The following is a 13258-nucleotide window of genomic DNA, read 5'->3' as shown; positions in this document are numbered from 1 at the left end:
TTTCTCAAAAGAGACCTTACAGGCAAGAAGGGGCTGGAAAGAAGTATTCCAAGTCATGAAATCCAAAGACCTACATCCAAGATTGATCTATCCAGCAAAGCTTTCATTTAGAATGGAAGGACAGATAAAGTGCTTCTCAGATAAGACCAAATTCAAGGAGTTCATCATCACCAAGCCCATATTATATGAAATGTTAAAGGGACTTACCTAGGAAAAAGAAGATAAAAATACGAACAGTGAAAGGACAGCAAACTCACAGATATTAAGAACCACACCTAAAACAAAAGCAAACTATGAGGACAGCTAGATCAGGAGTGGAAACATAGAAATGGAGATCACATGGAGGGTTAGCAACAGGGGAGTGGGAGGAGGAGAAGGGGGGAGAAGGTACAGAGAATAAGTAGCATAGACGGTAGGTAGAAAATAGGGGGGAGGGCAAGGATAGTAGGGGAAATACAGAATGTAAAGAACTTGTGACATGTGGACATAAACTAAAGGGGGGGAATGACGGGGGAGGGGTGTGCAGGGTGGAGGGGAATGAAGGGGGGGAATAGAACAACTGTAATGGCATAATCAATAAAGTAAACCTATTCTGAAAACTGGACATTCGAAACTGTAGTAACACAATAGGCATCAAACGTGTCAGGGGAGAAAGACCCTCTTCGTGCTGACGAGGGCCTCTGAGTCCATGGCAGCCTCCCAACAAAGGGCCCTTGTCACATCCCTGCGGCTGAAGAGTATCTGGACTCGAAAGAAAGGCTGTTAAAAACAAAAGAAAACATAAGCTGTTTCCAAATTCTCAGCTGAATTGAATCATGACTTCTCTATTCTATGTAACCAAAGTAAGACACAGAAATAAATTGGATGCTAGAGATTCAAAATACATAAATTCTCATCTGCAAACTGAGATTTAAAATGTTGCCCTGGCTGCTGTGACTCAGTGGATTGAGCACGGGCCTGTGAAGCAAAGGGTCGCCAGTTCGATTCCCAGTCAGGGCACATGCCTGGGTTGCAGGCCAGGTCCCCCGTGAGGGACACATGGGAGGCAACCACACATTGATGTTTCTCTCCCACTCTTTCTCCTTCCCTTCCTCTTTAAAAATAAAAAATATATATTTAAAAAATTAATAAATAAATTAAAAACAATTAAAAAATAATAAAATGCTTTCTATTATCCTGACCTGTGTGGCTCAGTTGGTTGTCATCCCACAAAGCGAGGGGTCGCAGGGCCACCGGTGAGGGCGCATGAGAGAGGCAACTGATGGATGTTTCCCTCTCTTTCTCCTTCCCTTCTCCTCTAAAATAAGTAAATAAAATCTTTAAAAAATAAAATGCTTTCTGCTTGCTGAAATAGTTTCAGTGTGCTTACTGATTTGCTTTAAAAGATATTCGAACTCATAAAATACAATATTTCTGTCAGTCTCTGCAACTCAGTGTCTCATACACTGAAAACCACCACTAGTGCAAAGAGCCAGGCCTGAGCCGAACCCTGGCCCAGCCACCTGGGAGCACCGGCCCTCCAGGCCCCCGGGTCCGTATCTACGAAATGGAGCCACTCGCACCTCCTCGACAGGGGCTTTTATCTGCTGAGATATCACAATGCATCTTAGGGGGCACAGACATCCGTATTGGTGCCCTCCCCCTCCTGGACCCCCAGGGTACACAGATAGCCCTGACTGACTCAGACCTCTCAGCCCCCCCTCTCGATCAAAGATACTAATTTTCTGCATGCCGGGCAGTCGCTGGACAGCAGCTAAGGCCCAAGGCTAAACCAGCTTGACCTTGACTGCCATCAGGGCCCTCCTCTGGCAGAGCCAGCCGACTCTGGGGATCCTGTCAGAGTCGTGCAAGCAGGCGGGCGTAGGAGGTTGTGGGAGTGTCTCTGCTGTGAACTCCCGTTTTCTTCAGGCAACATTTGGTATTTTTCCCATTTGCCTGCTAAAGCTCTTCAGGGGCTGCTCTGGTAGCCCAATCAGAGTCACTCCTTTGTAACGAATTCTTGGAATGCGGTCTCTCTAGCAGCTAGTGAGAACGCATCCCTGCTCCTCCAAGTGCCTTCCTTTTCCACCAGCACAAAGCGAACAAGAAGAAGCTTGAGTTTCTTGCCATTGCATCCGGTGCCCCCTGAAAGTTGCAGTCCACTTTGCAAATACCTTTCTCGGCTCCAGAAGTCGAGGGAGGTTTGTGGGGAAGCTGATGTTGATGTCTCACTTGTTGCAAAATTACCCCCAAACAGGAGGAGGCTGGCAATTGTGCAAATTCCATTTACTTATTGAGCAGAAGCTACCAGAGCCCTCAGATGAAGTGACAGACATTCCTAGGGGACAAAGCATTAGCAGTTTTCACTTGAACATCACTCCAGTGCCCAGCTTGCTCTGCATCACCAACCCACAGGGGATTGAAGAGCCAGATGAGTCCTTTCCAGCTGATTACTGGGAGCCTGCCGGCCTTGGGAAGGCTTGAAACTTCTCTGAACAGCAACTGCAGTTATCCAAATAGGTGGTGAACCTCAGGGTTCCCAGCCTGTCCCAAGAAAATTTTGCTTAGAATTTTTTGGGCATTGTAGATGAAAACAAACAAAAAAAAAAGGGTGCAGTCAAGAATTTTGTCCCTGCCAGGAATGGCCACTTGGAAGTCTGGTCTGCAGACACCATATTAAAAAGAGTTTTTTTTGGAAGGAAGTCTTCAGCAACCCTCCTAATTTGCATTCAGAGGGAACATGCCCCACTTTCCACAATGGGTAAGCCCGCCAACACCACCGGGAGGGAGGAAGCTCTCCTCTCGGAGCCTGCAAGTTTATCCCTACATGTTATGAAAAGAGCAGCTTCTGGGGCAAGAGGAATAGAGGATGGAGAGTCTTTTAAAACTCTTGGATAAGTTGGTATCACAATCACGTTCTTAAAAGGCAAAGACTGGTTATCCCGATGCTGAGGATGCAGCCCGCACACAGCAGGTATGTCTTCACCTGGGCATTTTATTCAAGTCCCGCCCCAGGGAAGAAGCAGCCCTGTGGCTGCCTGGTGTTGTATACCCGCCTGACGCATGGGTCAGGCTTGGCGAATGACCATGAACTTAATCACTTCCTACACTGCTGCACAGCTTACAGAGCCTGTGTACACAACCCGGTCTTGTGGGCCCTTCACGGCCCTGTTGGTTATAATCCCTTTTCACGGATTGAAAACTGGGCCTCAGAGGGTCAAGGGCTCGCCCGATATCCAAGCACTGCAACTGGACTGGGAGACCAGGGGCTCTTTAGAGGTCTCCAGTCCTAGGCTGCTTTTGTTTCAAATGGGCACATTCTTCTTATCCCACCGCTTGCGCCCGGTTACACAGGTGGGGAAGAAAACCTCACAGGCAAATCATCTTGCACTGCTGTTCCCAGTGGCTTATATGGAAGAGTTTCTTTTCTCACCAGACTGATCCCTGCCTGCCCTGCTAAAGTGGGGAGCTGGTGAAAACCACGGATGGAAACTGGGTAATGATCTCGAAGCCAACCTAATGGGAGCACGGCCACACATTTTCCACTGTGGGAAGAGCCATCAGACTTCCCAAAAAGTTCACTGCAGAATGCCCACCCAGTTATTAAGGAGGCAGGATTAACCTACTGCATACAGGAGAGAAATCCCTTAGGTAGTCACATGGAAAAGCAGGCTGTGATCGAACAGTGAGGTGGGAAAGTAAACAGGAGAGAAATTCAGGGCGCAGGAAGGTTTCCAATCAGCAGCAGAGCACTTTACACGTATTTACAGATATTTGCACTGCAGCGGGACGTGCCAGGACCTTGTGAGGAACACCAGTGTCTGAGCCGGGTGCTGCTTCCACAGGTGGCAGGGAAGGGGCACAGCCTGGCTGGGGAGAAGGGCAGACGCCCAGGCAGAGGCGAGCCCGAGGTTCACGGGCTTGCTAATTCTTTCCTATATGGTCCACTCTGTTTTCTGTCAACGGTAAGGAAATACATCCTAGCAAACGACACCCAGTAAGCTTTAATTAACTGTAGCATTTCATGCTCCAATATGCACCAAGAAATTACTTCCAGATGGGGAAAATGAAAGCTATTTACACAAAAAAAGCAATCTCTTTAAGGAAATGGATACCTCCCAGAGGTAGAGCCGCAGAAACTCTGAGGGCCCAGGAGGCTATCTATTCTGATAACCACTGGAACGAGACAGGGAGTTTGGTTACTGTATAGGACCCAGGAGCACTCTTTCTGCGCGCCAGCTTTTCACGTGGCCCTGTTTCCGAGGCATTGTTTAAGTGGCCTGATGCAGTTCTCATCATTTTATTTTTAGCGATCTCACTCGGACTGGACAAGAAGTGTGAAACGCTTGCTTTCACCCTCAAGCAAGCTCGTTACTTTGGAGACTTCTCTTCCTAGGGAGCAGGATGGCATTTCCAGCTGTGGGCTGCGGGCATTTCCCCCGCTGGTGTCCCACTGCTGGCACTGGGCGGTGGCCTGGGACCGGCTGCCCATCACTGCCTCACTGGTCCCTGGCAGTCTGCTAAGTCCTGGTGGGCCTGGTTTGCGTTGAGGAGTCACCGAGGCTCCTATTTCTAGGTTCTTTGTTCTTCAAGAGAGGGAGGAGTGGTGGCAATTAGCCTCAATGCCAGAACTGAATCAGGAGGCTAAAACACCCTGTTCTTTTTCTTTGTGGTTCCCTGTGACGATCCAAACAGAACTCTCTCCAGCCTGGGCATCCCTCGGCCAGCTCTCAGGAAGTCTGTTCATAATAAAAACAGCAGTGAACTTGTTGTCAATTGTAAATTACCAGTATTTATTTTTATCATATAAAGTGACTTCAAACTTTTCGTTAAGGGCTACAGACACTCTGAGGAATGAACAATATCTAAGTTTAGCTTAATAACAGAGTGGTTCGCTACCGTTTTTATCAATGTCTGCTCCTTTACATATGTTATTTCAAAATGACAGTAATAAATAAAACTTCTTTTGGGGGTTGGCTCATCAAAACAGGAAGAATCCCAATGAGTAGGAGGACAGCCCATTTTCTGGCTTCATCCTTACTATCGACACAAGTTTAAAGTGAATGCTGCTGTCTATCAGCAAAGAATCTTTACCGTGTTGGGGTGCAGTTCAACTGCACAGTAGTTTCGCTTGCTTAGAGTGCTGGAAAAAATACACATTTACGGAAATGTGCTGTAGGAACCGTTCAATAAGGCAAATTTCTATCACAATGGTTCTTAACAAGGAGTCAAATCACCAAAGGAACCCTCCAGAAATGCAGACTCCCCACACTTGTGTTTGCCCGGCGCCGGTGGTCCCGATGCAGGCCCTCAGCTCCTGCACAGGGGCACTCAGACTCCCTCACTGGGATGTTTAACACACAACTCCTGCTGACGTGCGCCGAGTCCTCAGACGTCACTGATGCTGCAACAAATCGAGAGCGCAACTTCCCTGGCGGTGACCACCAACCTGCAGAAAACAGGGCTGACATCTCAATGCCATTATGGAGACATCCAGAAAATGGCTCCCTACGAACCAACCAGAAAAGGATTGGGGGTCTGCAGACACCGAGTGGCGAGAACCAGGTGCGGCGGCCTCCTCGGGACGGGACCAGGACCGAGACCGATGCTGAGGTGGCTGTGCCCTCCGGAGGCAGGCCCGCTGCCCCTTCCCGCACCAGTGGGAAGAGCTGGCTCCAGGTCTGTAACTGCACCTGGGCCGCGTGGGCACAGCGAAGCCTGCCCACTGAGCTGCCGGGGCTCTCCGCCCCCCTCCCCACCCTGCCTGCACTTTTCCCCCTCAGCCGTCTTTTCCTAATTGAGCTCAGCTAGAGGCTACACCTCTTTCTTCCACCACTTATTTTCTTCTCAGTGTTCTCAAGCCCGAGATGCTCAACGCACGAGTCAGGTGGACCAGCAACAGGCTGGAGGCAGATGAAGAAAGGAGGCCCGGAGGACGGCCGGGGCAGTGGGCCGAGTCTGGGTGACAGGCTGAGGAGAGCTGGGGACGCTGAGGAGCCGTTACAGCGGACGACAAGGGGGGAAACGGTCAGTTTCTGGTCAGATTTCCAAACCTTGAAGTTTCCTACTGTATCACCGTCACAACTTTTGTGAATGTTTCGGGAACTTCCTCCGTGCTGAATGTTACCCTGAGGCACTCTCTGTAAAAAACTCCACCCTCCTCCTCAGCCCTCGCCCCGCCTGGCCAACACACTGTTCACAATTCCTGAGCAAATGCTGACTGAGGCTGCCAGTCACCCCGAGTCCAGGGGCAGCTGCCAGAGGCTTGGTCTCCAGGGGACCGGCGAGCCAGGGCAACTCTGTAGCCTGTTCCCCTGATGCGGGATGGTCTCGAGGACAGACACAGCTCCGAGGCCAGTGTTTCCCGCACGGCTGTGCTGGCCCGGAGCCGCGGGGGCCGGCCGGGTGGGCCGGGGGGCCTTCTGGACTGTGCCCACTCTGAGTTTGTACGGTCGGCGTTCTGTTCCCGAGGACCCACGGGCTAGCTTCTATTTCATTAGTGATAAAGTAATGTCGTTCCGGTATCGCACCTCCTTTGTTGTTTTCAGATAATTCTGCCAAGCACTTTGGATTCGAACATGGACGGCTAGGAGGGCACTAGAGGGCAGAGGCTTCCTGGGCTGCCCCAGAGCTTTGTCTGAGGAGAAAGCCTAGGAACTCTTTTCTAGGAAAACTTCCTGGTTTCCCTACACAGAAGGCACCCCCGCACCCAGAAGTCAGGGGCAGAACGGGAGGGAATAACCTTATGTCACGCAGTGAGTGTGCCAAGCTGAGAACCCTCTCTCCCAGGCAGACGGGGGCTGCCCCGCACCCTGGCCAGGAGCCCACGGCACAGACGGCACCTGCTTCCGAGGCCTCGCGTGTCCAGTCCTGCGTGGGAGGCAGAGAAAATCTTCCCTTGGATGTACAGACAGGGCGAATTGGAGACTCATGAGAAGTCAGAAGACAGGGATCACTCGGCCAAGTCGAAAAGGACCAGAAACAAAACAGGTACCCAAACTGGGATCACTCGGCAGAGTTCCTGCCTCCATTTCCCTCATAAAGGAAGACTGGTACCTACGCCTGTGACCTGCAGCCCCGGTAACTGCGGCCCCGAGAGCCAGCCTCCAACAGTGGCAGACGGAGGACCAAACAGGCCTGGTCACCCACGCTGCCCGGAGAGGTGCATGGTAGGGAAGAGGGCCACACGCCAGGGGGCGCGACAGCAGAGGGAGGGAGGCGGCAGAGTGACAACTGACCAGCTGAGAGCGGCCCAGTGTGACAGTGTCTCACCCAGTGCTGCCTCTGCTGCGGGAATGAGAGGCCAGTGAAACTGCCTTTTTGTACCGGGGACCTTAACTTGGCTTCTCCCCTTAGGGCAGGGATTAAGTCGGGGCGTGGGGGAGGCACACTGACAATCCGATGTCCGGGGAAGTTTCAAGGTCCATAATCTGAGAGTCAGGGTGGGCGCAGGAGAGGTGGGGGCTTCCAGGAGGCTGGGTGCTGGGGGCTGCTGGCCAGTGCTCCTACAGTCTCTTCTTAATTAGCTTCTCCAGTTTGCGGATGCGGGACGATTCCTGTTCCGGTGTGGGAGCCAAGAGGGACAGTGAGCCGGGCCCTTCGGGCCCCGAGGGCGGGGTGGGGAGCCTCTGGCGGAAGAGTTCCAGCATGCCGCTCTGCTCGCTCCTCTTCAGCCCCTGGGGCGGAAAGAGAAAGGGCGCTCTCAGAGGTCTGGCGCCACGGGCAAGGGTAGCACCTGGCTGCTGTGGGCTGAGGCCCTGCAAACAGCACGTTAGCTCTGGGCTGAGGACTAACACTGCCTTCCCGGGGAGTCACGGGGCCTGGGCGGTAAGCAGCCTGGGAGAGAAGCAGAGGAAGAGAAACAGGAAACGGGGTGGGAGAGAAGGAAGGGCTGGAGAGGGAAGAGCGCACAGGTAAACGGGCGGGAGAGTAACACTCCATTCCATTCCTGCCACTGAGCAGCGCTTCTCGCTGGGCGGGGAGGTAATCAGGGAGTTCCCTTGCCCGGAGCCCCCTCAAAAGGCTGCAGCACTGGGCCTGCACGTGCACTTTGAGAAGGCTCCCCGGGGCCATACCACCCCCAACCTCCCACCCCCGCCATTAGGAGCCACCGAGAGTGAGAAGGCCGTGGTTGGGGAGGAAAGGAGACACTGAACTAACCTTCATGTCCAGTATCTTTTGGAAAGTTTCTGTGTTGCAGTCCGAAAGGAGTTTGATGTAGTTGTCAACAAATACCACGGAGGGTTCGTGAGGGGCCATCACCACCTGTAAAGGGAGACGGGAGCGGGCTCTCAAGGGAGGCTGGTGGTTGGAGGGCCAGCCTCGCTGCCACAGCCCGCCCACCGGCAGGGCGTCCTTGGCGGCAGCCATCTCAAACGCAGACGGCCTCTTTCAGCTCAACATTCACTCGGAGCAAAGTTTCCTAAATTTGTTGAATCATAAGAGTCACCTGGATTGCTTTTCAAGTGCAGATTCCTAAGTCTCCCCTCTGGAGAATCTAATTCGGAGGGCCACGGGGGGGTCCCAGGTGGTTTTTAAAACATCAGGACCCTCTGAAACTGTGTTGGAGGGGCTCCTGCTAGAGACACCTCGTGGTTTCGTGGCACCTGCTCCTTGTGTCTCGACACATCATTATTCCCGAGGACTGGGCAGCAACAGGCCCTGATTTAGGTAGATTTTTGTCAAAAACCCAAACCCCAAAGCTGCCTCACTCTTTTCAAGACTTAAAATCTGGAACTTCATTTAACTACACCCAAGTAACACAGAAGCAGAATGAAGGGAAGGCTTCACACCCCTTGCGTTCATTTCCCTTTGCTTTTGAAATGCAGCGTCTGACTTGCTCCCTCCAGCAGACTGGTTTGGTTTTGAATTCCTGAGCATGTAACTCAGAGTGGCAAGGAGTAGTTCACTCAGAAATTCTCTGCAGAAATGTCTAAATGTCATTCTCCCATTTCAAAGTACAAAATTCATGAAACGAAGATGAAGTCACATTTTTAAAATAAACATGGAACTTTAATGACTTTCTTTCTGAGCAATTCAAATACACTCAAGATTATTTTTCTGTCTGGGAATAAAATCAAGATGGTTTCAGCACATGTTTGCTATCACGCTAATCTGGGAAAACTGGTGTTAATTATTTCGTAAATATTTGTACCTAAGGTACAAATTCACTAAGGGAAATGTTTTATTATACTTAGGAAACATGGAGAAAATATATGTTATTTGTGAAAAGTAAAAAATTCTGTGCAGATAAACCCCAAACTCCGCTCTCCTCCTGGTGAGGAGACCAGCTGCAGAGGAAGCTGATTACCAGGCTGCTTCTGGTCCCCTCAGGCCACCAGCTCATGGTCTGTGCGAGACCTTCACCCAGGCCCACCTGTCTCGGGTCCCACACCTACTTTTTTCCTCCTGCTACCATCGGAGTCATTCTGTTTGGGAGAGAGACCTGATGAACCTGCAGACCCTGGATTTTTAGCGCTTTCATGATACTTCCATTTGTCCTCTATTTCTCTCCAAAAGGCCCCCTTGCGTCTCAGCAAGCACAGGTGAAAATCGGATGCAGGTGCTTAATGCCTCAGACGTTTGCAACATCACCCCACACATAGTACTTGGTGAAACGGGGCTCTAGAAAACCATTAGCTGATTAGAGTCAGTTACTGACACATCTGTTTGGCGTTCCTTATGGCTGCAGGGTTGGGAAAGCCCAAGGGGCTCCTGTGGAGGGAGTAACTGCCAGTTGGACTGGAAATGCGGCTGAGAAGCAGAGAGACCCCTCAGACACTGAGTCACAGAGACAATGCCGCCAAACTTCCAACTTTGGCCAAATCTTATTGCAAGGAAACCCTACTCCAATGAAGAATTCGTTTGTCAGGAAGATTCACTGACCCCCAAAGAATTGTCCACCGATTTTCAACAATGTCTGATGAGGCCTAAACCTGGTCCTGCCAGAGTGTGGACAGCCCTTTGGGACTGGAAGGGGCAGGCCCTCATCTGTCATTTCAAAACCAGTACTCCTTGGAATAAGCAAGCAGGTGACCAGCCCCCTTTAACAGAAGCCCCAGCGAAGACATGAGCCCCACCTTGAGGATCATCTCCGCCCGGGTCATGCCTTTCACGACGATCTTCGTGTAACTGGCAGGTGCTTTCCTTACCACCTGGGAGCCAATGGAAGGCAGATCGAGCAGGACCATCTTCAGGGAATGGGTGTCCAGCAGCAGCTGCGGGAGCGAAGCGGAACGTTACTAGCCACGTCCTGTGCACTCAGCACCTACTACACCCATGCTGACTAATAATAGCATTTTCCTGATTTTAAATGTATGACATTCTCGCTGGAGGAAATTTGGAAAATAAATGTTGTTATAATTCCCATTACCCAGGAAAAAATAACAAGAAGCCATAGTAAGTGTGGTACAATTCCCACTAGTCAGTGTGTGTATAAAAAACCCTAGAATTATTATACTGTACATAGTTTTATGACCTGTTCCATTTAATATATGAAATTTTTGAATTCCAGTTTTCCACCTTGGCAGTTTTTAAAATTCTCATGACTTGTAAAGGTGATACTGTACTCTGTATGTGTGTGTGTACGACTTCAGCATATTTAACCATTCTCCTCTGATTTCTTTCTATGTTTTGATTATTGTAAATAATGAACGCTAAACAGCTTTATACATTTAATTCCAGGTCTACCAATGGTACTTCCTTAGGCGGAGTCTTTGGGACAGATCAGAGGATAAGGACACTTTCGAGGCCCTTGGCGCTGCTTTCCTGAACTGCGTTCCGAGCAGAACGTGCCCGCCTGCACCTGCCGGCGGTGCTGACTGCAGCTTTGCTGGCACTGAAAACTCAAAAAAGCCCCGCTTGTTCAACAGGTACACACTGCGCTCAGCACTGCTGTAATCTGAATTTCTCTGAATGCTAGTGGAGATGTAGGAGATTAAACCAAATTTAAACATCAGTCTCTTAGCACAATCTGCCCTTTCTTGTTGTTGTTCTGTTCAATGCAAATTGTTTGGAAGGGTATCAACTTTCCCAACCGCCCACCAACTGCCCAGAGTGAGGCTGGGAATGTTTCATCTCATTTAGTATTTAAAGGACTCTGGCCTGTCGTTATTTATTGGTCCCATTTTATAGACAAAAATAATAATAAAGCCTCAATTAAAAAGCGGTGAGAAAGCTACACTAAGGAAAGAGTAATTTCATGCAATAATGTGGCCAATGGCCTGAACTTGGTAGGTCACTCAACTGTAGACAAAGAAAGTTCAAGGGCATTTGGATTTTCTAGGTCTCCAGAGATGAAAATTCTTACTTTCCTAGTTTTTTTTTTGTTTTTTGAAAAGGCCGTGGCTCACAGAGAAAGGTGCCCAAGCATGCAGAGGGGAGATGAGCAGAGACTGCCCCAGAGCCCTACAAAGAGCTCAGAGTCGGAACGCTTCCCAGAGCCCATGGGAAATGACCGCTGCCCTTCCTCAGAGGTCACCCTGCACGTGACTCAAAAGAGGAAGTATGCAGAATTCCAGGCAGATCAAACTCTAGGTAATAAAAAGAAAACCTTTAAGAAGAGTGATTATTTTTATGACTTATGGATAGAGAAGAATGTGAAACACAGGAAAGACTGAAAAACCTAATTTAAAATAAGTCTATATCAAAAGACACAAAAACAAAGTAAAAGGACACAAACTGGGAGAGACTACCTGCCACACTGGCAAAGGAATAATATTCAGAACACATACAGATTTTTACAAATGTATAAAAGACCAGCAAACCCGATAGTGATGGCAACGAAAACAGGGGGCAAAGACCTGAATAGGCAATTCACAAAAACAGAAACTCATGTGCGCATGGGCATGTGAAATGATGGTTAACCTTATTAGTAATCCAACAAATGCAAATTAAAAGCACAACTGCATATCATTTCATACTCCTCAGACAGGCAAAAGTAAAAAGGTTGGCAATGCCAAGAATTGGCATGGATATGTTACAATAAAACTCATACTTATGCCCTAGCTGGTGTAGCTCAGTGGATTAAGCACGGGCCTGTGAACCTCATGATTGCGGTTCGATTCCCAGCCAGGGCACATGCCTGGGTTGCAGGCCAGTTCCCTGCAGGCCAGTTCCCAGCAGGGGATGCATGAAAGGCAACCATACATTGATGTTTCTCTCCCTCTCTCCTTCCCTTCCCCTCTGAAGATAAATAAATAAAATCTTAAAAAAAAAATTCATACTTATGCTGAGAGTATAGACTAAAAAGCCCTTAGGAGGAAATTCAACATACGAATGAATTTATATATATGTAGTATATATAATTGGTCCTATATCAGATATTACATATATGTATCAGGTTCATATCTGTCTGAAGAGGTGCATAACCCACAACAGCACTCATATCCTTTAGAGAGAGTCTTGCCCACATTAAAAAATACTTCCTGCGTTCACTGTTTGTAAAAGCAAAAGACCGAAACAATCTAAATGGTCATTAACGGTACAAAGGACAAACAAATGCAATGGAAGATGACACTGAAGTTAAACTGAATGAACCCAAATGACATATATCGATACGGATAAGTCTCACAAAACGTTATGTCGAGCAACACAAAGCATATGGGGGAAATGATATGCATGGTACCATTTTTATAAAGTTCAAAAATAAGTAAAACAAAATTACGTATCATTGTGAATCATTCATAACATATCAAAACAAATCATTTGCACATATCGAAACACAGATGGGAATGATAAAAATCAGAATCAGAACAGTAGTTACCCCTGGGCATGGAGGGAGGGAAAGGGCAGGACAGGGGCCCCGGGGGCTTCAGCAGTAACGGTAATGATTTACTTTATATAAAGAAGATTCAAAGCAAATGTAGGAACATGTTAAGATCTGACTGAGTGGTGAGATAGTATGCTTGACATTATTTTCTCTACTTTTTTATTAACTGGGAATATTTCTTTCTTCTCCTTCTTTTTTAAGTATGTTATTTGAGGCCTGGTGAGGATTTAACTTTATTTTCCATGTAGCAAATCTGCAGAGTCTTGTCAAAATCAAAGTCATGTCTTACTATTATTTGTTGGTAGGAAAGAAAATCAATGATTATATTTTAAAACATATGGGATTCTTCTTATTTTTTCTATACATTCTGTTCCCCAGAGATACAGAATGTGTATAAACAATTATACAGGTTTAAGTGACAGAAGGAATTTTGAATGACCCAGACATAATTTCCCACAGTCTACCATATCTTGCGATATAACGTTTTCAATCCTTGTCCAGTCAACGAGA

General features: G+C 48.5%; 1 protein-coding gene across 3 annotated transcripts in view; it reads right to left on the bottom strand.

The window, feature by feature from the left end:
- Positions 1–4501: 4501 nt before the first annotated feature.
- VPS53 (VPS53 subunit of GARP complex) overlaps positions 4502–13258 on the bottom strand; it is a 138424-nt gene continuing 129667 nt past the window's right edge. For 2 of the 3 annotated variants that reach the window (XM_053662721.1, XM_053662722.1), the window contains exons 19-21: positions 10059–10196; positions 8140–8244; positions 4502–7655 (exon numbers count right to left, since the gene is read on the bottom strand). In XM_053662721.1, coding sequence (XP_053518696.1) covers positions 7485–7655; positions 8140–8244; positions 10059–10196 — 414 coding nt within the window. In that variant the 3' untranslated portion in view covers positions 4502–7484. The remainder of the gene's footprint in view (positions 7656–8139; positions 8245–10058; positions 10197–13258) is intronic. The other variant, XM_053662720.1, reaches the window with a different exon arrangement.

The sequence above is a fragment of the Artibeus jamaicensis genome, unplaced genomic scaffold (genome assembly GCF_021234435.1).
Source record: "Artibeus jamaicensis isolate MK-2021 breed Jamaican fruit bat unplaced genomic scaffold, CSHL_Jam_final contig_2790, whole genome shotgun sequence".
Lineage (NCBI taxonomy): Eukaryota > Metazoa > Chordata > Mammalia > Chiroptera > Phyllostomidae > Artibeus > Artibeus jamaicensis.
The sequence above is the reverse complement of the archived record's forward strand: the minus strand, read 5'-3'. Positions and strand labels throughout refer to the sequence as shown.